General features: G+C 43.7%; 1 protein-coding gene across 3 annotated transcripts in view; it reads left to right on the top strand.

Moving 5' to 3' along the window:
• Positions 1 to 22,781, top strand: part of ADAMTSL4 (ADAMTS like 4) — a 125,234-nt gene extending 102,453 nt beyond the window's left edge. For all 3 annotated transcript variants that reach the window (XM_030187103.1, XM_030187104.1, XM_030187102.1), the window contains 8 exons: positions 2,506 to 2,751; positions 9,479 to 9,608; positions 11,330 to 11,534; positions 11,803 to 11,976; positions 14,466 to 14,639; positions 16,732 to 16,914; positions 17,662 to 17,806; positions 18,698 to 22,781. In XM_030187103.1, the coding sequence (XP_030042963.1) occupies positions 2,506 to 2,751; positions 9,479 to 9,608; positions 11,330 to 11,534; positions 11,803 to 11,976; positions 14,466 to 14,639; positions 16,732 to 16,914; positions 17,662 to 17,806; positions 18,698 to 18,834 (1,394 nt within the window). In that variant the 3' untranslated portion in view covers positions 18,835 to 22,781. The remainder of the gene's footprint in view (positions 1 to 2,505; positions 2,752 to 9,478; positions 9,609 to 11,329; positions 11,535 to 11,802; positions 11,977 to 14,465; positions 14,640 to 16,731; positions 16,915 to 17,661; positions 17,807 to 18,697) is intronic.
• Positions 22,782 to 23,406: the final 625 nt, after the last annotated feature.

Raw genomic sequence — 23,406 nt, 5'->3', positions numbered from 1 at the left:
GGTTAGAGGACTGGACATTCATCCCCCCAAAATATTCATATGAGGCCTTGTAATAAGGTCACTTGCCTATCAGAGCTATGGAGTCTGTACACCAAACGTTCGACTCTGACTCTAGTTCCAGGCTTTTCTATTTTTCTATTGTCCGACTCCTACTGATATTAGGCTTTACATTTTTTGTCCTGGATCTAAAGTACCAGTAAATATAACTTTAGATCCAGCACAAAGATATGTTTATATAAGTACAAAATAATAAATATATTATAATATTTTTTTATTTTGAAGTTGGAGTGGGAGTCAGTACATTTTTACCGACTCCAAGTCCATCCAAAATTGCTTCCGACTCCACTTTCACCGCCCTGTTGCCTACTGCACCCATGAACTAAGTTCAAATCCTACACTGGAATGTCTATAAGGTAGCCGGCCTCTGATCAACTCAGCCATCCAACCACCTTCAGTTTGACAATGAGTAGCTGGACTTAGCCAGGGGGTTAAGATGACTGGGGAAGAAAATGGCAATCTACTAAGCTAAGTCTACCAAGAAACCATCATGGAAGTGGTGACGCCCATAAATTGTTCACAACTTGGTGCTTACTTACGGGGGATACCTTTACTTTCATATTCATATCGATTAACAATCTCCCAGTACTACTACTACTACTTAACATTTCTAGAGCGCTACTAGGGTTACGCAGCGCTGTACAAATTAACAAAGAAGGACGGTCCCTGCTAAGCTTACAATCTAAAGGACGAAATGTCAAGTTGGGGCAGTCTAGATTTCCTGAGTAGAGGTGTAGTGGTTAGGTGCCGAAAGCGACATTGAAGAGGTGGGCTTTGAGCAATGATTTGAAGATGGGCAGGGAGGGGGCCTGGTGTATGGGCTCAGGGAATTTGTTCCAAGCATGGGGTGAGGTGAGGCAGAAAGGGCGGAGCCTAGAGTTGGCGGTGGTGGAGAAGGGTACTGAAAGGAGGGATTTGTCTTGAGAGCGGAGGTTACGGGTAGGAACGTAAGGGGAGATGAGGGCAGAGAAGTAAGGAGGGGCTGCAGATCGAGTGCATTTGTAGGTTAGTAGAAGAAGCTTGAACTGTATGCGGTATCTGATCAGAAGCCAGTGAAGTGACTTGAGGAGAGGGGTGATATGAGTATATCGGTCAAGGCGGAAGATAAGACGTGCAGCAGAGTTCTGAACGGATTGAAGGGGGGATAGATGGCTAAGTGGGAGGCCAGTGAGGAGTAGGTTGCAGTAGTCAAGGCGAGAGGTAATGAGAGAGTGGATGAGAGTTCGGGTGGTGTGCTCAGAGAGGAAGGGGCGAATTTTGCTAATGTTATAGAGGAAGAAGCGACAGGTCTTGGCTATCTGCTGGATATGCGCAGAGAAGGAGAGGGAGGAGTCGAAGATGACACCGAGGTTGCGGGCAGATGAGACGGGGACGATGAGGGTGTTATCAACTGAGATAGAGAGTGAAGGGAGAGGAGAAGTGGGCTTGGGTGGGAAGACAATAAGTTTGGTCTTGGCCATGTTCAGTTTCAGGTGGCGGTTGGACATCCAGGCAGCAATGTCAGATAAGCAGGCCGATACTTTGGCCTGGGTGTCCGCAGTGATGTCTGGTTAACAATCTCCCAGTAATACACAGATTGGTTAAAGACAGGGCATTAATCACTCAGTAATACTCGGATGAGTTGGAAGACAGGACATTAATATACCAGTAATACATAGACTGGATGAAGGCAGGGCATTAATCTCCCAGTAATACTCAATTGGTTGAGACAGGATATTAATCCCCCAATAACATTCAGATTGGTTGAAGGCAGGACATTAATCCCTCAGTAATACTTAGTTTGGTTGAAGATAGGACAATAATCCCCCAGTAATACTCAGACTGGTTGAAGACAGGGTATAAATTCCCCAGTAATACTCAGATTGATGGAAGACAGGACATTAATCCTCATATTGGTTATTGGCAGGATATTAATCCCCCAGTAACACTCAGATTGAAGGCAGGACATTAATCCTCCAATAATGCTCAGATTGGCTGAAGGCAGGAGATTAATCCCTCAGTAATGCTCAGATTGGTTGAAGACAGGGCATTAATTTCTCACTAGCATTCAGATTGGTTGAAGGCAGGGTATGAATCCCCCAGTAATGTTCAGTCTGGTTGAAGACAGGGCACTAATTCCCCAGTAATACTATATTTGGATTGGCTGAAGACAGGATATTAATCTTCCAGTAATGCCTGGATTATTTGAAGGATTGTGCGTTATCAATAGTCCTCCAATAATGTCCTGTTTTCTGGTTCTTTTTATCATGCCAAAATTATGAAGAAACTTCAAAACCTACTGGATTGTATTTATAGCTTTTGCATGCTACTGAGGGTTGCTGACTGGCTAGGGCTAGGCCTGCTACCTCTGTGTTTAGATGCCAAGACCAGGCATTAAGGGATGGGTAAAGGTCCTCTTTTGATGGGTCCCCAGGCTGGGCTGACCTTTCCACATTACTTTATCTGTAGGTGCTCTGACTCCACTGTCCTCACGTGACCTGTTAAATCCAGTGACTTCTGCGGGGAATCCGTCGAGAAGACCAAACCCACGGCTGCGGCCTCCAGGGCGGAATTCTCCACGTGCACCAGGGGTCCTTCAGCGAAACATCCGCATCCCCCCATTGTCAGAGCCTCCAGTGCAGCACTGGCCTGAACTACCGGACTTTTATTGGAGACGAGTGGGAAACACAGAGTGTACAGTCACCTGTGGGAAAGGTGAGAGAGATAAAGTCCCTGCCCCCATCTCCTGTTCTAGAGGTGAAAGGCTCTGTATCCCTGTGTCCACCCCTGAGCTATCCAGTCCTAGAGGTGACTGGCTCTGTTCCCATCCCCCAAGTCCTCCAGTCTTAGAGGTGACAGGCTCTGTATCCCTGTGCCCGTCCTAGAGGTAACAGGCTCTGTATCCTCGTGTCTATCCTTGAATCAGACAGGCTAAGTATTCGCTAAAATGTTTTCTTGTCTACAGTGCAAGGGAGGGTTTTCTTGTGGTTCTGCATCACCTTAAACTAAAGTTCTCTCTTGGTTTGTGTTTGGATTCTTGGTATGGACCTTTTAAGGCTGGCACTTATGTTCAAACTTTCTCACCCCCAGTCCCAGAAATATTTAGTGTGCTTCCAAGTGTTTTGAGTTCCTTTGTGAAATGGGTGTAAACCATTCTCTTGGCTGCTTTATCTCTGCATGTGCTTTTCATTAAATTGGGGCTGGGGGATATAGGGAGTGGGGGAATGAGTTTATGAACCGGAGGAAAGCTTCTGTCTTGCTGTACAGTGCCACTGTCTGGATGAATGGAGTACTGCAGTTGTCAGTCTGCCCATGTTCTATTACACTCTCTCTCTCTCTCTCTACTACTACTACTACTACTATTTAGCATTTTTATAGCGCTACAAGGCGTACGCAGCGCTGCACAAACATAACTTTTTTGTTTTTATTGAGTTTTTGCTCTTTTTGGGCAGATTTAAGTTTCCCACAGTGCTGTAATATTTATTTTTCTTTATTGTGCCAGTGTTTGCCTAGCAACAAATATGTGACTTGGTCAAAAGGTTGCACCCTTTCAAAGCTGCTCACACTTTTATTGGGGGGGGGGGGGGGTGGAGGGAGTAAGGGAATCTCTTTCCACAGATCCTTAATTTTCAAGTTTATTAAATTTTTACTATATTGCCCATCTAATGCCTTCTGAGCGATGTACAATTGTCATATATATTTTTTCCTTTGTCTTCTCTATTGAATATTTTAAGTAAATAAAATAAAATACAATGGAAGTCAAGGAAAAAGGAGTATGAAAAGAAAAAGAAAAGTATATGCCATTCTGCTGGGGTCTTCAGGCCCACCTCTGGTCCTCCACTCCTCCCCTCTCTTTTTATAAATGGAAAAGGCATCTCTGAATAAGAATGTTTTCAGCCTAGATTGAAATCTTGTTAGATAGGTTTCAAACCATAACTCTATAGGAAGAATGTTCTAGAACCTGGGGGCAACCACACTACAACTTTTGCAATGAATATGATCATATCTTATCTGTCTAATGGTTGGAACCATGAGCAATTGATGCTGACGTGATCATAATGATCTACCTGGAGGGAAAAGTATCAGAAGATGCAATAGAAAGAGTGGGTAGCCAGCAGGAGAATGTTATGTGTCATACGATGTAGAAATGGTAGCCAGTGCTCATGCTTGAGCATGAGTGTCACATGGTCATATTTCCTAGCCCTACAAATGAGTCTGACAGATGTATTCTGGATGTTTTGAAGCTATCAGGTATCTGAAAGCCTAAGTCCTTGTTCTGAGACATGGTAGTGATAACCAAAGCATGTACCAAGATTTGGAGAGCAGTTTGCTGGAGTAAAAGTCAAATAGAAGAAATCATTTGTAGTCTATAGAAACAACGTTGTATTATCGAGGATATTTGTGTATGAAAAGTGATGTAATACCCAAGATCCTTAATGTTGATACAGTTGATGTATTAGTATCTAAAACTTTAATTGGAATAATGGGTTCTGTTATACTATCTTCTGTAATAATAGGTGTTTTGGAATTAGCCGTCTTCGGGATCATATGATGAAACAAAAACCATTCAGCAACATTGTTTAATTTAAAGTTAACAGGGCATAGATCATGTGAATCAGAGGGGTCTATACAAGTAAGAATTTGTATATTGTCAGCGTATACAAACGGGGTTATATCCAAAGATTACTATTTTACTTGCTCAACTATTAACACTCATACAGAGTGTTGAAGCCAAAATAGATCCCTGTGAGGCTCCACTGCATAAAGTATACATGTGCGAGAGGGCATCTTGCCAGTTGACCAAGTATGATCAGAACCAGTCAAGCACATTTTCAGAAATAACTATTTCACTCAATCTGGCTAGATGGAGAGAATGATCTATAAAACTGAAAGCCACTATGAAATCAAAGGAAAGTATACAGTACAGATTTACCGTGATCAAGATGGTACTGGACATAAGCAATGAACCCTATCAAGTTAGTCTTACTAGAATAGTCTTGACAGAATCCTATTTGATGTGGAAGCAGTACATTTGTTTTCTCAACAAAGTCATGAAGTTGTAGAGCAACAACATTCTCAATGAGTTTTGAGAGGTGTGATAAGTTGGCAATAGGTTGATAGTTTGTACAGCGGTTACAATCTAAATTAATATCTTTAACCTTTGGTCTGATGTGAGCTATTTTGCAGGGGGCAGGCATGATTCCTTGGGACAAACAAGTTACAAACATCTGATATCATCCATTTCGACCCTCCACTTATACCTCATATGATCACTATACAACTTTGTATTTGTTATCCACCGACTGGGCAAATGCCTTTGACGGTACTATGTAAGCCACATTGAGCCTGCAAATAGGTGGGAAAATGTGGGGTACAAATGCCATAAATAAATATCTAGCTATATCTGTCTACCTATATATATATATGGTAGTACAATCAAGAGATGATGTTTGATAACAGCAGATGGTATAGGATCATATGGGACTGTAGTACACTTCAATGAAGGTAGCATCTTGGCAACTGCCGAACTTGATGGAATATTAAATGTAGAGAAAGTACTATGAAATTCGGATATATGAGAAGCTTCCTTCTCTAGAAGAGCTGATTGATTTGTTTCTGGAGATCTATCACCTTCTTTAAAAAAGGATGTGGCTAATCCTGAGCTGATGGCGAGGAAGCTGAGGCATATAAAGACTTATTGCAAGTGGTCAAGATTTGACGATCTTATATAATTTAGATGATGTAGTAGGAGCTCTAGCAATTTGAGTAGAGAAATATTGCTGTTTAACAGCTGAAATTTCTGTTTTGTAAGTATGAGCAAGCCCTTTAAATTTGCTAAGAGAGACAGATGTTCAGGTTTCCTCCATACTCGCTTGCACTTTATACCCTAGATGTCTTCTTAGTAAATATAGAGCTCGGCTAAACCAAGGGTCCTTCTTATCTTGACATAGTGTATATGTAGTTAAAGGAAGATTGTTGGAGGTAATCTCCAGTTAGTTTGCTAAGGTCCCTATATGGATAAGTGGCTTGTGGTTTCTTTCTAGGAGCACTATATGGAGGACAGAGAAATGTAATTACATAATGATTTGACCAAGGTATAGGGTGCATCATGAAAGAGTACAGACCATGTGGAGATTAGGACAGTATGCAAGCTATGTCAGTTTAGTAATAGGCTGTCTTAGATATAGATCAGCGAAAAGCAAGGAAAGGTCATTGATGCAGGGTGCAGACAGAGAATTCTTGGACAGAAGAATTGCATGCAATGATCTATAATTAATGTTTGTAAGAGTTGGAATGAGGTTGACAAAGGGGGAGGATGATATAACAGGAAGTTTGACTTGGGAGGGGGGGGGTAGCAAAGAAGCTTTAGTCGAATGTTATAGAGTGGAGCAGGTTGAGATGGTAACAAGTGAACTTTTAAAGCTGAGAAAAAAAGAATGGCCAAACTTGACTACATAGTTTGTATAACCAGGAAGGGTCACTTGATGTAAGTACATGATATTCTCATCTGCTATCAAGGGTCAACTAGACATGCAATATGTAGTTTATAGTGTAAAATCATGTCCCAGATGAGAACATGTTTACCTCAAAGAGAGTGAACATTTAAGAGACTTATGTTTGTCTACCAATAGAGAAGACGACACACTAGTAGAGTAGCAAATATCTGTAAGATATCTAACTTGTGGGCAATCTAGAGGGTGCTTGATGGAAGGTCTAATGCTCTAAATGACAGGAATAGAAGAATGGTGAACCATGGTTGCAAGGAAAATGAATAAAGTGATCCAAACAACGTTACATATGGTCAACAAAATATCAATAATGGTGTAGACTCAGGGCGCACACGAAGGAACACTAACTGCTCATTTTACGCATGCTGCAAAGGGTCTGAAAGATAAACGCATTACTGGTGATGTCACATCCGGGGTGGGAGTACCAGGAACTGGGAACCGCCACATTTGTGGTAGTTTAAACAGTTGAGCAGGATTGAGGACACCAGAAGTGAGCCTGAAAAACACAGCAGACAGTTACAATTCAAACACAAGTCTAACTAATCAATATTGTGCACTGCAAAGGGTCAGAAAGATAAAGGCACTATAGGTGATATCACTTCTGGGGTGGGAGTATCAGGAACCGGGAACTGCCACGTTCTTGATGCTCCCGCCTAACTGTGCAACTGACAGTATTCTATAGATCACAAAGGAGCAAAAGGGGCACTCAGGGAGGACAAGGCCATAGCGGAGAAACTGAATGAATTCTTTGCTTCTGTCTTTATGGAAGAAGATATAAGAGATCTGCCTGTACCAGAAATGGTTTTCAAGGGTGATGAACTGATAGAAATCTCGGTGAACCTGGAAGATTTGCTGAGCCAAATTGACAAATTAAAGAGTAGTAAATCACTTGGACCTGATGACATACATCCAAGGGTACTCAAAGAACTCAAGCATGAAATTGCTGATCTGCTGTTACTAATATGTAACCTGAAGATTAAAATTGTCTGTAGTACCTGAAGATGGTGGCCAATGTGATGCCGATTTTTAAAAAGGGTTCTAGGGGTGATCCAGGAAATTATAGACTGGTAAGCCTGACATTGGTGCTGGGCAAAATAGTGGAAACTATTATAAAGAATAAAATTACAGAACACGTAGACAAACGTGGTTTAATGGGACAGAATCAGCATGGGTTCAGCCAAGGGAAGTCTTGCCTCACCAATTAGCTTCATTTCTTTGAAGGCGTGAATAAACATGTAGATAAAGGTGAGCCGGTTGATGTAGTGAATCTAGATTTTCAGAAAACTTTTGATAAAGTTCCTCATGACAGACTCCTGAGAAAATTAGAGTTATAGGATAGGAGGCAAGATTCTGGTGAGGATTAAGAATTGGTTATTGGACAGAAAACAGAGGGTAGGGTTAAATGGTCATTTCTCTCAATGGAGGAGGGTGATCAGTGTTGTACCACAGGGATTTGTACTGGGACCAGTGCTATTTAACATATTTATAAATGATATGGAAATCGGAACGACGAGTGAGGTGATTATATTTGCAAATGATACAAAACTATTCAAGGTTGTTAAAACACGTGCAGACTGTGAAATATTGCAGGAAGACCTTAGGAAATTGGAAGACTGGGCATCCAAAGGGCAGATGAAATTTAATGTGGACAAATGTAAGGTGATGCACATTGGAAAGAATGATGCTAGGGTCCACCTTTGGGGTCAGCACTCTAGAAAAAGTTCTGGGTGTCATTGTAGATAATATGCTGAAATCTTCTGTTCAGTGTGTGGAGGTGGCCAAAAAAATCAAATAGGATGCTAGGAATTATTAGGAAAGGGATGGTGAATAAGATTGAAAATACTATTACGCCTTTGTATCACTCCCTAGTGCATCCGCACCTTGAGTACTGCGTTCAGTTCTGGTCGCCGTATCTCACAAAAGATATAGTGCAATTAGAAAAGGTTCAAAGAAGAGCGACCAAAATGATAAAGGGGATGGAACTCCTCTCGTATCAGGAAAGGCTAAAGAGGTTAGGGCTCTTCAACTTAGAAAAGAGATGGATGAGGGGAGATATGATTGAGGTCTACAAAATCCTGAGTGGAGTAGAACGAGTAGAAGTAAATCAATTTTTTACTTGTTCCAAAAGAACAAAGACTAGGGGACACTCTAGGAAGTTACATGGAAATACTTTTAAAACAAATAGGAGGAAATATTTTTTCACTCAGTGAATAGTTACACTCTGGAACTCTTTGCTGGAGGATGTGGTAAGAGCGGTTAGCGTATCTGGGTTTAAAAAAGGTTTGCACAAATTCCTGGAGGAAAAGTCCACAGTTTGCTATTGAGACAGACATGGGAAGCAACTGCTTGCCCTGAGATTTGTAGCATGGAGTGTTGCCACAATTTGAGTTTCTGCCAGGTACTTGTGACCTGGCTTGGCCACTGTTTGGAAAACAGGATACTGGGCTAGATGGACCATTGGTCTGACCCAGTAGGCTACTCTTATGTTCTATAATCATAGTGTGTAAGTGCAGTTGTATGCTACAGGAATACGCACTAAGCCTATACAATATCAAGTAAGTGCAGTTATGCATATGGTAACTGCAAATTATGCAAATTGGCACTAATTAACTCATATAGCCAACTACTGATTGTTAATGCCAGTTAATGTCTAGTCTAACAACTAAGTACATGCAGTATTCTATAAGTGCATAATTTTGTGTGCTACGCTGAAAAGGGTCACATAAGATTATAGAAACTGGGGGGTTTTGTGCTCCATTGTGGTGGTCCTCTAATATTCAGTACCCTAAGGGGGAGCAGTTATGAGCTTTCTAGACCCAGTACAAATTCCATTCTTGCTGTAGTCACTGGATGTTGGGAAGCTTCCATGCAGCTGGTTTCTCTGTTAACTCCTCAGACCCTGTACTGCAGTTTTATGTCTCATCTCATTACAGGTTTCTGGCTCCCGGTTTTCCGCTGTGTTTCTCACAGGTTTCAGGAGGAAGTGGACGAAGAGGCGTGTGACGCTGTCACCCGGCCTGTCCCGACAGAAGAAGCCTGCAATACCCAGTCTTGCCCTGCCTAGTAAGCACCATCGCAGGCTTGCTTTTAAAGTGATGCAAACATCTGGTATTGCCCGATTTTCTTTTCTTTCTGGTACAGCTGTCTTTTCCTGCTCTTTTGGGCTTTCAGCTCAATCCAGACCAGCCTCTGTTGGGTTACAACACCATGAAGCTTCATTCATAACTACTCAGAGATTTCCCTCCTGTTTTTATATCACCCCTCAGCTGGAACCTGGCTAATATGGACCCAAAACCCAATCAACAGATGGTACCATTGTCTAATGACTTGTACTCCCAAGTACAAGGAGCCATGAGAGCTGCCTCTGCAATATCTCCAACCTCAGCCAAGTCAGGGAATAGAAGACCTAACTGGGCATCAAACCCATACCTTCCAAAGGGTGGTGCTACTACTACTACTACTTAGCATTTCTATAGCGCTGCCAGGGTTACGCAGCGCTGTACAAGTTTAAACACGGGGAGGGACAGTCCCTGCTCGAGAGAGCTTACAATCTAACGGTAATAGACTACGCAGTCAGTGTAGGTAACAGGAATGGGGAAGGTGGTTAGGCGCCAAAAGCAAGGGAGAAGAGATGGGCCTTGAGTAAGGACTTGAAGATGGGCAGGGAGGGCGCATGGCGTATGGGCTCAGGAAGTCTGTTCCAGGCATAAGGTGCTGCGAGGCAGAAGGGGCGGAGTCTGGAGTTAGCGGTGGTGGAGAAGGGTACAGATAGGAGTGATTTGTCCTGAGAGCGGAGGTTACGGGTGGGAACATACGGGGAGAGGAGGGTAGAGAGGTAATGGGGGGCAGCAGATTGAGTGCACTTGAAGGTCAATAGAAGAAGCTTGAACTGTATACGGTAGTGGATTGGGCAGCAATTGACACTAGGCAACCCCAATTTTCACTGCTTAAAGAAGTGCTTGCCTTTTCCTACATTCCTCCTCTCCCCCCACCTACCCCCCCACCCCCGGCACGTTAAACATACCTTTGCTGGCAGGGATGCCAAACTCCCACCAGCCAATAAAATGCAGTGCCTGAGCCACTCCCCACCTCCTTGCACTGCTTCTGTAAAGCAGAAGTTGGCTGCATGCCTCCAGTCACCGACTCCAGGACTCTCTTGCTCGAACGCAGCATGCGTGAGAAGTCTCGGCATTGGCGGTAGGAGGTGGATTTCTGCTTTACAGAAGCAGTGCAAGGAGGTAGGGAATGGCTCGGGCACTGCATTTTTGTTGGCTGCCGTTTAAGGGGGTGCTGCAGATTTGGAGCGTGCTCTGACTGATTAATTTTATAATGAAGGAATATAAAAACTGGGAATAGATTGAATTCACTTAACACTTAAAGCATCATGAAATAGTGATATGGGGGTGCTAACCACTAAGAGAATTACAATAAATCTAAGATCCCCCTCAGTTATACAGTTTTTAGGGCTCAAACATCCCAAATTTCTAATTACTTTCTGTAAGCTGCAGTAATAATATGTCTTGAGATCCCCCTAGAGGCTAGGCATTGTTATTAATTCAGTTGATAATGTATAGCACTGAATAACAGGCATGACCTTCACATGTGCCCTCCTATTTTTTAAAGGCCCGATACAAAATACTGAAAAACACGGGCTGTTCCTTAAAACAAAATATATTTAAGTATTTCTAAAAAGAATGCCTGCAGAATCTTGTGGGGACGGTGGAGAAATGTTGGTGCCAGTTAAAAGGTACCTGTGTTCTCTCTCTTCCCCTCTTCAATCAAAGCTGGGATACTGGAGAGTGGGCCACCTGTAGCACCTCCTGTGGACCAGGGGTCCAGCACCGGCCGATCAGCTGTCGCCAGGTGTATGCCAATCGAACAACCATGGTACATCCACAGAGATGTGAACACCTGGAGAAACCCAACGCCACACAACCCTGCCGCCTCCGAGTCTGCAGTCACTGGGAGTTCACTACGAACTGGAGTTCGGTAAGAACTGGGGAAGGATGGTCAATATATTGGGGGAAAAGACAGGATAACAAGAAATGAGGAAGGTTAAATCATGGGGGTGGGGGACAATACAGGGTAACAGCTTCAGGACAGTGAGGATGGATGTGAGAGATGGTTAATATTTCATGGTTCTGGGGAGGGAAGGAGAAATATCTCTTTCACACCCACCCAGTTAACGGTTCTTTAGCAGGTAGGGGTCAGAAGGTTCTTCCACACGTACTGTACATTAACCTATTTGTCTCTGTAGTGCTCCGTTCTGTGTGGTCAGGGCCAGAGAACCCGGCACGTGCAATGCATCAGTAACCAGGGGGATACAGTGAGCGACAGAGAATGTAATGGCAGACCGCGCCCAAGGGCCAGTGAGGTCTGCGACATGGGGCCCTGTGTCAAGACCTGGTTTCACAGTGACTGGAGCAACATGGTAATGTGTGCCTATGCCCATCGGCAACTTACAAATAAACTAAGCACCCTTGTATGGACCCTAAAATGACTGCCTGGGCCAGAAGTTTGTTGGGTGTATAGCGAGAAGAGTGTAGTGGTAAAAGGAATTTACTTGAAGGAAAAGGTGGTTGCCAGTGGTGTGCCAAAGGGATTCTTTTTAACATTTTTGTAAGCAATATTGCTGAAGGGCTGTCTGGGAAGTTTTGCTTCTTTGCAGATGATATCAAAATCTGCAATAGGCTAGACACCCCTGATGGTGTGGATATCATGAGGAGGGAACTAGCGAATCCTGAAGAATGGTCCAGAATTTGGCAGCTTAGATTTCATGCTAAAAAATAGAAGATCATGCATTTGGGCTGCAAAAGCCTGAGGGAGGGGTATAGTATCGAGGGTGAAGTACCTCTGTGCATTAAAGAGGAGCAGACCTTAGGGGTTATGGTATGCGATGATCTTAAGGTGGCCAAACAGGAAGAAAAGGTGACGGTGAGAGCTAGAAGGATGCTTGGGTGCACGGGGAGAGGAATGGCCAGTAAGTAAAAAAGGAGGTGATGATGCCCGTTATAAGACTCTGGTGAGACCTCATTTAGATAATTGTGTACAATTCTGGAGATGCACTTTCAAAAAGATATAAACAGAATGGAGTCAGTCCAGAGGGCAGCTACTAAAATGGTCGGAGGTCTTCGTCATAAGTACATAAGTATTGCCATACTGGGAAAGACCAAAGGTCCATCAAGCCCAGCATCCTGTTTCCAACAGTGGCCAATCCAGGTCACAAATACCTGGCAGAAACCCAAAGAGTAGCAAGATTCTAGAATTCTAAAGAATAACAAGATTCCATGCAGAATTTCAAAGTGTAAAGTGTTTGGGGACAGATTTAACAATATCAATAGGAATACTTTAGAAGAAAGGCAGGAAAGAGGAGATATGATAGAAACATTTATTAAATAGCTCTGTAGGCCAGACTCAGGAGTAATCTAAGCAAATAGAAATGGTGGTAAGTGCATGGAACAGCTTCCCAGTGGAAGTGGTAGAGATGAGGACTGTATATGAATTCAGGAAAGCCTGGGACAAGCATAGAGGATCTCTGAGGGACAGGAAGGGATTAGTAGTTGGTGTGGATGGACAGACTGGAAGTGTGGAGGGGGGGAGGGATTTTAGATTTAGCTCATGCCTTTCAGTAGTAGCTCTAGGTGAGTTACATTCAGGCACTGTAGTTATTTTTCTGTCCTCAGAGGGTTCACAATCTTAAGTTTGTACTTAAGGCAATGGAGGATTAAAGTCATGAGAAGTGTTAGTGGGAATAAGCCATGTGGTCTTTACCTTACTCCTTATTGTGATGATTATGTCCCTATATCCCTGCTTTTGTTTCTTTTTTTTTGGGAGGGGGTAGGATGCTTGAGATCTGGGGTTTGTCTCCTTAAAAACTGAGCCCCTCCCTCCTCTCTATTCATTTTCTGTTGTAGAGATTAAACACACAGTGCTTTACGCTAGGGATGAATCTACCTTCACTCCCTCTATCCCGAGCATTAGATGATGCCCCCCTCCACTACCACCACCACCAGCCAGTCACCATCCATTGTCCTTCTCTCTCTTGTCTCTTCATCAGTAGCAGCTCTGTGTCTCCTGTACTCATGGTGGAATGGGATCTACAAGCCACCTCCCCCCATCCCCAATCAGCCGTTTTTAACACTCACAGGCTACCATGTCTGCATTCTGCGTCTGATCTCACAACGTTGAGAGGTTTCTGCCAGGTACTTGTAACCTGGATTGGTGGCCACTGTTGGAAGATAAGAAAAGACTGAAGCAAATCCCACGTAGAGCGTAGTCAGCAAAGAACAATGGGAAGTTGGATTTATAACTACAGAAGCAATTCTATAGTGTTATATCTCAACACTTTGTTTCAGACACATCAACGTTTTATGACCCCTGAGGCAGGCACTTCATGCCAAAACACGGTGCCATGTCGGGCTTTGCACGTCCTTATGAGTACAAGAAATAAAGCGTTTTTGTCTTTGATGATCATCTTGTGTCCCTGGTTTTTCTCAAGCCTCCTCCAGCTTCCCACTGTTGTTTGTTGGCCACCGTTGGAAACAGGATACTGGGCTAGATGGACCATTGGTCTAACCCAATATGGCTATTCTTATGATCTTATCCCCTCGATATTCAAAGTATTTAAGCTGGCTAGCCTGTTGTATATTGGGTGATATAACCACCCAAAAATAAACCGGGATATTCCGAGCCGGTCACTGGAAACAGCCAGGCATTGACTATCCAGGTTTAGCGCTGACCACCCTCGGTCTGAATATCTTCCCCTATGTGCTGGCCCTTGTGTTTTAAAAATATTTGGGTGCACCCGATATTTCCATGTGGTTTTGTGTCCTTTTGGGGAACAATGCATGGCCAGATACAAATTCCATTAGCTGTTTTCATGTCCTCTAGCGCTAACAGTCTCTTCACCTTGTGCTGTAGTGCTCAATGGAGTGTGGCATGGGGATCCAGCGACGATCTGTGGTCTGCCTGACCAGCCACGCTGGCGAACTGTCAGGAGAAAGCTGCACAGGAATACGTCCGGCAGATATGAGAGCATGCGACAGCAAGCCGTGCCTCCGTGCAGCCCGGTGGTACACAGGACCCTGGACTCAGGTGAGAGGAAAATTGGCACCGCTCCCTTCCCATGGATGAATGTGAATAATTTTTGCCATTCTCTAGCAGAGTGTGGGGCTTGGACATCTAGCTGGATTAAGACGTTAATTTATGTATTTATTGCATTTGTATCCCACATTTTCCCACCTATTTGCAGGCTCAATTTGTTAAGACTCAACATTCCATGCTGGTGGCCGGATTACAGGCTCTGCTACATATATTCAGCCTGTGGGTGGTAAGTGGGCTGAACTGAGCCCAGATACTTAGTGTCAGGCCATGTCCGGGTTACATCAGTCACCCAGAAGCTAATTGCGCATCAGCCGACATTCAGACCAGTGCGTGATTAACTTGGTGGATAAAGTTGGTGCCTGTTTACTGATCTAATTTCATCCACTTAAGTGTTAGCTCTGCCCAAGCTCCATCCCAGCACTAACCAGACTGTGCCTTGGCGTCAGAGGCACTACCTGCTTCATTGCCGCTGAATATTGCTGGATCGTCAGCTGAACAGAGTTTAACCGGCCAGGAGCCTCTCCTGCCCTGTGAAACCCTTTTGAATATCCACCTCTCGGATTATGCGGTGACTGCTGGCACTGTCCAGATACAAACAATATTCAGCCTGCTGTCCAGATAGGTACAGTTAGGACTTTACATGCTGTTCTGTCTTTATCCAGATAAACTCTGGGGACTACCCTCACATCTGGATAAGTAATAACTTTCAGCATTATTCTCTGGAGAAGGGCTTTGACTATCTGGCCGGTAGGTTATTAGGGGAATCCAGAGGTACTAAGCAGGAATTATAGCCATGATGGTGGTGGCAATCGTTTCCTTAGGTAGTGAGATTCCAGGTCCCAGACAAAGAAGGAAGAAATGACTGTACATCTCACCTTCTTGGCATTTTCTTGTACAACAGTGTGATATAGTGCATTGTACTCCTACTTCGTGAGGCCTGCAACCTTTTTTTTTTCTTCTTCATTTGCTAAGTTTATTAAGTGCTTGCTATACTGCTCACACAATAGGCTAAGTGGTTTATATTTCTAAAACTGGGCTTTTTTTGAGGGGGTACTTGGAGGTACTGAGTACTGCCACCTTTTCCATTGTCTGCTAAAATTGACTCGTGGTCCCCAAGTTTTACCAAACGAGCTCAGGCTCTACACAACAATTCTGCCTTGTCATAGATTCTGTGACTGGTTGCAGGGGGGGGGGGGGGGTGGCTATTGTGGAGTGGGTCCCTCAGTGATCACCCCACCCCTGAAGGGTGGCCTGGCATTTGAGTACCGGGCACCTTTTTTGCTAGAATAAACACACTGGGTATGGGGGATATAAGTAGACTGACTAGAAGATAGAGGGAGGGGAGAAAAACTGCGATAGAGAGGATGGAGGGACAGCGAAGGCTACATACTGTACATTCATTGTGTCTCCCAGGTCACCGCTGGAACTATGTATGAGTCAGGTATAGGCATCGTCACAGAAGAAGGGTTTTAGATCCAATTTAAATATCTTCAAAAAAGTCTGCGGATGTAAATGAGGAGGCAGTGCAGTTTTGGTGGGGCAGCTGGAGAAAAAGCTTGAATATTTAGTTCAGTCTGAGGGCTGAGAACAAACTTGGGTGGGACAACCTTGATACTTGAAGGAAGATTTATTGATAAAAAGACTCGATGCAGCACTGTGTTTCGACCTATGCCCTGCCTCAGGAGTCTGCTGATGACAACATCTCCAATGTAGTATCTTTTCAATGCAAAAAACACTAAAGAAGGGCCTTGAAAAAGACTGTAGATAAAAAATTGAAGATCAGTGCGTCCTCTGATCGCGTGGCTGATGAACCAATTGAAAAAAAATCTTTCTTAAAGTATCAAGGTTGTCCCTCTTGTTTCTGGAGTCCACATCCACGGTCGATTTCCCTCTTGTTTTCTGCTGTTACTATATCCCAACTTGGGATATAGTTCTCCAACTTGGTGGATTTCTACTGGAACAAACTTGGGTGGCCATACTCACAGGCGATCAGCAGATGGCTGAGCCTAGGAGAGGGAGAGATATATATGTGGGGGGTCATTGGCTGCTCGCACCCACCCTTCCTTTGTGCTTCAACCTGCAGTGCTCAGCGGAATGTGACGGTGGCGTCCAGCGGCGGGACGTGATTTGTGTTAGCAGCAGGCTGGGATCAGAGTTCAATGTGACGGATCCCTCAGAATGTGCACACCTGGAGAAGCCCACCGTGTTGCAGCCCTGTGCGACTGACCCCTGTGGAGCTCGCTGGTTCACCAGCCCTTGGAGCACAGTAAGTGGCCCATAATGCTTGAAGTAACTCCCCTGCTCTCTCTGGGGATGAAAACCCTCAGAGTCCAATGCAACTAATATGGATTTAGCAGGTTTTGAAGGGCTTATTTCCAATTCTACTCCTTTCCCAGTAGGGGGCACCCTTTCCTTTCACTTAAAATGGTCTAGCAACACAGAGGAAGTGGGAGGGGCCACCTTTACAATGTGATGCGATGCTTCCTTCTGATCTGATCATGTCAGATAACAGGGCTGGCGTTGCAGGATCTTGCACATACACTGTTCCTGTCCTATATGTGATTAGTGAATGCTCTGGGCATATGAGCACAGGATGAACTCACTGTGGACTTTCAGTGCCCTAATCATTAAATGCAGGTCATGAAGGCAGATCCTTGCCTTCTGCAGTCCTTTCACCTCCTCACCACTATCACACCACTGTGTGCATTTCAAGCCTTCTTGAATTCTGATGCAGAGCGGTGCTTCCGTGTGCATGCATGCCCAACGGGTATGTCAAAACTAGGCTCAGCCCCTGTCCCTACATAAGACACCTGACCGGGCCAGAAATGCTGCCCCATCTCTGCCCAGACCCTGTGCTGTGGCCGTGTATACCGGTAAATTCCTCCCCATGCTTTGCTTATGGAACAAATGAGGCCTATGTAACTAACATGAATGTTTTCCCAACTCACCTTGCTCCCTGATGTTAACCATTTGAAACCCACAGCTCGGTATTGTGTACTGTTGTTATCTACAGTGCTCACAGTCCTGCCTGGGAGGGTTGCAATTGAGAGAGGTGCGCTGCCTGACTGGAAATAGAACCCTCAGTGACCTATGTGACCCCGACATGAAACCAGCGGAGAAACGTACCTGCAACACACAGCCATGCATGCCAGAGCTAGGTACATAGCACAGATTTATCGGGGATAGTGATTCCTTGTTACTCTACTGCACTAATATGCCAGGATAGTGCCCTTGTTATTATTATTGATGGGTACTCTGATATAGCGATTCCTTGGTGCTCTAATACATAGGTACCTAGTATAACGATCTCCGAGTATTCCGGTGTAACTATACCTTGGTAAGGTGATCTTCTGGTACTTGGTGTACTGGTATCATAGTATATTGATAGCTGGGTACGCTGGTGTAGTGATCCTCTAGTACTCTATAATGGTACCGGGCACCCCAGTATAGTGATCTCATTGTATAATGGTCCCTGGGTATTTTGAACTTTTGTTACAGTGATCCTTTGATAGTCTAGTGTAGTGATACCTGAGTACTCTGATATAGTGATTTTCTGATATTCTGGTAAATTGCTACCACTGTACTCTGGTATAAAAATCTCCTGATATAATGACTTTTCAGTACTCTAGTATGGTACTGTAATTTTGTGATGCCTGAGTACTCTGATGTACTGATTTTGGGGTACTCTAGTATAGTATAGTGATCTTCTGGTACTATAATTTATTAATCCCTGAGTATAACTGTATAGCGATCCCTGGTAGAGTTCTTTGCTGCTGTTCCAGCACAATTGCCTCTAGTTTTCTAGTGCCGTAGTCAAATGATTTCTAATCTATAACTAGAGTAGGTCTGAAGTGGGGGGTTCGTCACCTGAACAGCTCAGTTTGAAATTTTACAGACTGCCTTAGGAGAAGATACAAATACTTTCTCATAGCATTCTTCTCTCAGGTGTTTATCAAAGATGTCCGTCGCACCTGTTATCAGGTAACCCCTCAAAGCTCCTCCAGGAGGAGTGCCCACCATGAGCTAACCCTTTTCTTTCTCTTGCGCAGATGAGAACTGTAAGGACAGACACCACAGCTGCCCCCTGGTGGTGCAGGCCCGACTGTGCGTGTATGCTTACTACAAGGGAGCATGCTGCGCCTCCTGCTTCCATGCCCTGGAGCGAAGTAGGGCCCTGCCCACTTGATAGCAACCTCACTGCAGGGGGAGGCGAAGTCCCTCACTGCCCACCAATGCTTTCACTGTTTCAGATCTCTATTTTTTATTGGGAGAGACAAAATATTTATTAAGGACTTGCTCTATATGCATTTTGGACACGGCAGAGGTTGCCTGGCTGGCACACTGTTCTTGGAAACCTGCGGGCAGGGGAGGGCGATTATCCTGCTGCAATATTCAGAAGGAAGGTGCTTGCAATCAAGCAGGAGTTTGGTGTCAGAAGTCTGCCCTGTCCCATGCTTGCTGCACCTCGCTCACTGAGACTCTGTGGTGTGAAGCCTGAGTCCTTGGAGTTACTGCTTTGGTCCTGGAGGAATCTGGGTTACCTGCAGACTGTGATACCCCTTTATCACCATTGTCTAAAGCTGAAGGTATGCAGCAGTTTTTGACTCTCAGGTCCCTTCTTCAGATGTGACAAATGACTGATTAATGCAAAACCAAGAAAACAGAGGGTTCAAGGCAGGTCCCAGCTAACAGCTTATGACAGCGGGTCAATCAAGACCCATCTGAACCAGGGACCTGTGAAGTCTAGAAAGCTCAGGTACTTCTGCACTGGATGATAACTCTATGGTCCAATTAATGGAATCACAGCTTGCAAGGAATCCACCCACTCTCAGGGGCACTTTTGTTATTAAAAGCTACTGAACACGGGTCAAAGAGCTCAGTGCGTTCCTCCCTCCACTACACGCTGCCCTGTGCCACTGGGTAAATATCTGTCTTGGACATGATTAGATGGGTAGCATCTGCTTTTAACATTCACAGAACAAGGATATAATTTCTAGACTGCTCTGCTCTGTGAGATATATAAACAGTAAACAACCCCCCCCCCCCCCCAAAAAAAAAAAATAATAATAATTGTCCGACATAAATGTGCTGAACTATAGACTCAGAAGTAAAGCAGACTGAATACCCTCACCCCATAGAACCAGTTGATCTAATCCTCCCTGGCTTGGGTATCCAAAAATGGCACTCTTGTTGAGTTCTCTGGGAGGCTGCTCTTATATTCTGCTGAGCTGTGTGCCACACATCCTCAAACAGTAGAATATGCCCACATACGCTTCTATTGTTGGTATACTCACACCTTTTTTATGGGAATGCATGCCCAACTCGTGTTATAATAGGTCTAACAGCACACACAAAATAACTATATGCTATAAAATATACAATACAGCATTATAAATTCCTCCTACAGTTTAACTCTCTCTCCGTCCCTGCTGTTGCTGCCGCACGGAATTACATTCCCTCTCCAATCCCACACAATAAAGCACAACTATCCCCTTCCTAATCTTCACCCTCAGCTGAGGATGCATATTAAAAGTGGAGGAGGAGGTAACCAAGCTCAAAGTGGGAGCAGATGCAGCTGAGAAAACCAGCACTATGGTTTCTGGAGCACTGCATCTTAACACTATCCGTTGGCGGCATGAACAGGACAGCTTGGTTGACTCTTGCAAGTGGATGTTCTCGTTCTCTCTTTGCAGAAGCGTTACAGGTTGCTGTTAATTCTTTCCTTGTATTCCTCAAGCTCATTCTTGACAGCAGACATGAAGTACCTCACCTGTTGGTCAGTACAGGTGCTGAGGTCATTGGTGACATCACACTCTGTGCATCAGCTTACCAGTTTGTTATCACTGACTCCTCTCCTAGAGGAGCTGCTAAAAATCTTCACTATTTTAATATCTTATTAAGATGATCACAGAATATATATTAGCATTTGTTGCATACCATTTGAAAACACTGCATTGCACATGGATGATGAGCACAGTTGTCACAAAATTAGTTATTTGGTAAGATCTGTGAAAGTTTTGGGAGTAATTCAAGACATTTGGCTGCGGATAGCTTTGTCCATTTTCAACGAAGTTCCCTTATCTGCTGCAGACCTTACATGGGAATGTGTTCATGTAAAAGGACATGCAGGTTGGAGTTGCTCACTGTTTAGACTGCAAATGTTTGTGGCAGCCAGCAAGAAGCTGCAGAAATGGTGATTTCCCCGGGCTCATTGCAAGAATTTCCTCTTAAATTTTATAGCAGAGTTTATGCAAATAAAAATATTTTCATGATTTTTTGCACAGGAATCATATTAGAGGAGAGAATGAAAGCCACATGTAAAAATATGTTGGGGAGAGAAGTTGTTCCCTTTTTTCAGCCTTCAAGGCAAAAGATGTGAAAATATTTCATAGCTGTGCTCTGTGACTGATTTTAGAGTCTCAGGGGCCGATATTCTGACCGCGGGAGGTAGCTGGGTTGTGGGGTTTCAACTTAGCCGGCCAAGTTAATATTCAGTGCTGGCCAGTAAGTTGAAACCAGCCAAAGGTAGGCCTGTTAATCGGTGAAGTGCTGAATGTTAGCGGATAGCCAGTTATATTGCTCGATCTAACCGGCAGAATTCAGCAGAAGGTAACTGGCTATCTCCCACTGAACACTGCTATTTAACCGGCCAGGAGCCAATCCTGGCTGGTTAAATGGTTTTAAACATAAGGTTACAGTTTGACTTCATTTTTACCATCTGCCTGTGACATCTCCAGCTTCTGCCCACGGACCCTACAGAAATGAAAACACATCTACAGACAAATCTGTGATACGTGTACTAATTCGTGAAAGACAAAGTATGTAAAGTAAGAGTACCTCTCATGTAATAAAAGGCATAATCAGAAGTACAAATTTACCTATTATAACAGAACTATGCATTTCACATTCAAAGATGCAATAGAGCCTTTTTTTTTTTTTTAAACAATTATGTAGTCATTTTGGAGGATTGAATCTAGAGGCTGAGTTTTGGTTTCAAAACCAGCATGAAAGACCATGTTTCGGCCACCCCTCCACAACCAAATGTGCTACCCACTTTCTGTCCCCCCCCCCCCCCCCAGGCCCTCCTCTACTTGTGAATTGCGTCTATCATTGCTGGCTTCAATCTCAAAATGACTGTCGTCGAATGTTGCAAAAGCCATTTTGATGGTGGAGTCAGAAGAGGCAGGGGCTACTGGGGATCGCTCCTGCCTGGTCAGGCCACTAGACCCACCAGTGCTTCTAGGGTAGGCCTGAGAGAAGAGGTGTCATACGTGGGTCTGGTGGGGGAGAGGGCTTTGTCTGGTTGCAGGAAGTGGAGGGGGGAAGAGTGGGAGCTGTTTGGGGAGCAGGGTCAGGCTGGTTCAGCCAAAACTAACGGCGAATTTTGGCCACAGATTTGGTTTCGGTTGGCCTCTAGTTGAATCATACAATGTTCTTCCCCTATGTAAGAGCACACTGTACAGAGAATAAGAGGCACATGGGGCTTGTCAAGAAGTTCATGTGTTCAGCTTTCCTTAACAGCCAGTCGATGCATTTCATGAAGAAGCACAGGTTTTGCAATAAACAGGGCAGATGGTAGGGCTTTTCACAGGTCGGGACCAGAGAGAGTTGAAGCAGGGATTAAAATGCTGACATCTCAGTCTGGCCTGCTCTCCTGCATGGCCCTTCCCACAGCATCTCTGAAAGAATATTTACTGTCTTTCTTTGGCCTTTCAGGTTTCGCCAAAGGAAATCTAGCTTTAAACAAAAGAAGGGATAGAAAAATTTATATACTTAAATGTTCAGGTTATGAAAATTATATTAAACATTGTTTTTTGTACTTTTTCTATAAATTGTAATTTATTTTTTACGAAAGATACCTACAGATGCTGCCTTTTTGCTTACAGAATATTTGTGTGAAGATTGTAAAAATTATTAAATCTTTTTTTTGTGTAACATTGTGTAAGTATTTCATTCAAAGTAAGAAGTTGGAAGCAGGTAGCGAATGGAAACTTGATTATTCAAATGTTTTCAGGTAATATCAGGATAAAACTAGGCTATTGAGAAAGGAAGTGATCAACGTGAGCGTCTGTTAAGATGAGTTATTTTAGCAAAGGTCTCGTATTTTAACAGTAAAATAACACCTCTTAACAGTAGCCCATGTTGATAACTTCTCCTCTTAATTAAAGACAAAAGAAATGTCTCTAGAAATGGAAATCACTGCTATATATAATAAAAGTGAGCCTAATAAAGGACTATCAAGCCATTATGACATCACACAATCTGCATGTGTTTTGATAACTTTGAATAGTTTTGTGTCATTTGCAAATGTAATCACCTGACTTCTCCTTCCAAGTTCCAGATCATTTAGAAATATGTTAAATAGCACTGGTCTTAGTACTGATCCCTGCGGCACTCCACTGTTGACCCTCCTCCATTGAGAAAAAATGGCCATTTAACCCTACCCTCTGCTTTCTGTCCAATAACCAATTCCTAATCCACAGAAGGACATTGCCTCCTATCCTATGACTCTTTAATTTTCTCAGGAGTTTCTCACAAGGAGAAGGGTCTGGTATGTAGATACACTACATAAAGTCAGCAAACCAATGAAACAGAAGATATATCTATGTGTGTGTGTGTGTATATTTATTTATTTTTATAGTACCATAGGCCCTTGATGCAGCCTTTGTAGGGTGAAACTTGGCCAAGTCAGGCACAGTCATTACCCCTTTCGCTGCTGTTGTTGCTAATAAATTATTTGGATCGTAGTTTGGACTTG

Source organism: Microcaecilia unicolor, chromosome 14 (genome assembly GCF_901765095.1).
Source record: "Microcaecilia unicolor chromosome 14, aMicUni1.1, whole genome shotgun sequence".
NCBI lineage: Eukaryota > Metazoa > Chordata > Amphibia > Gymnophiona > Siphonopidae > Microcaecilia > Microcaecilia unicolor.
This window is presented reverse-complemented; position numbering and strand designations above follow the sequence as displayed.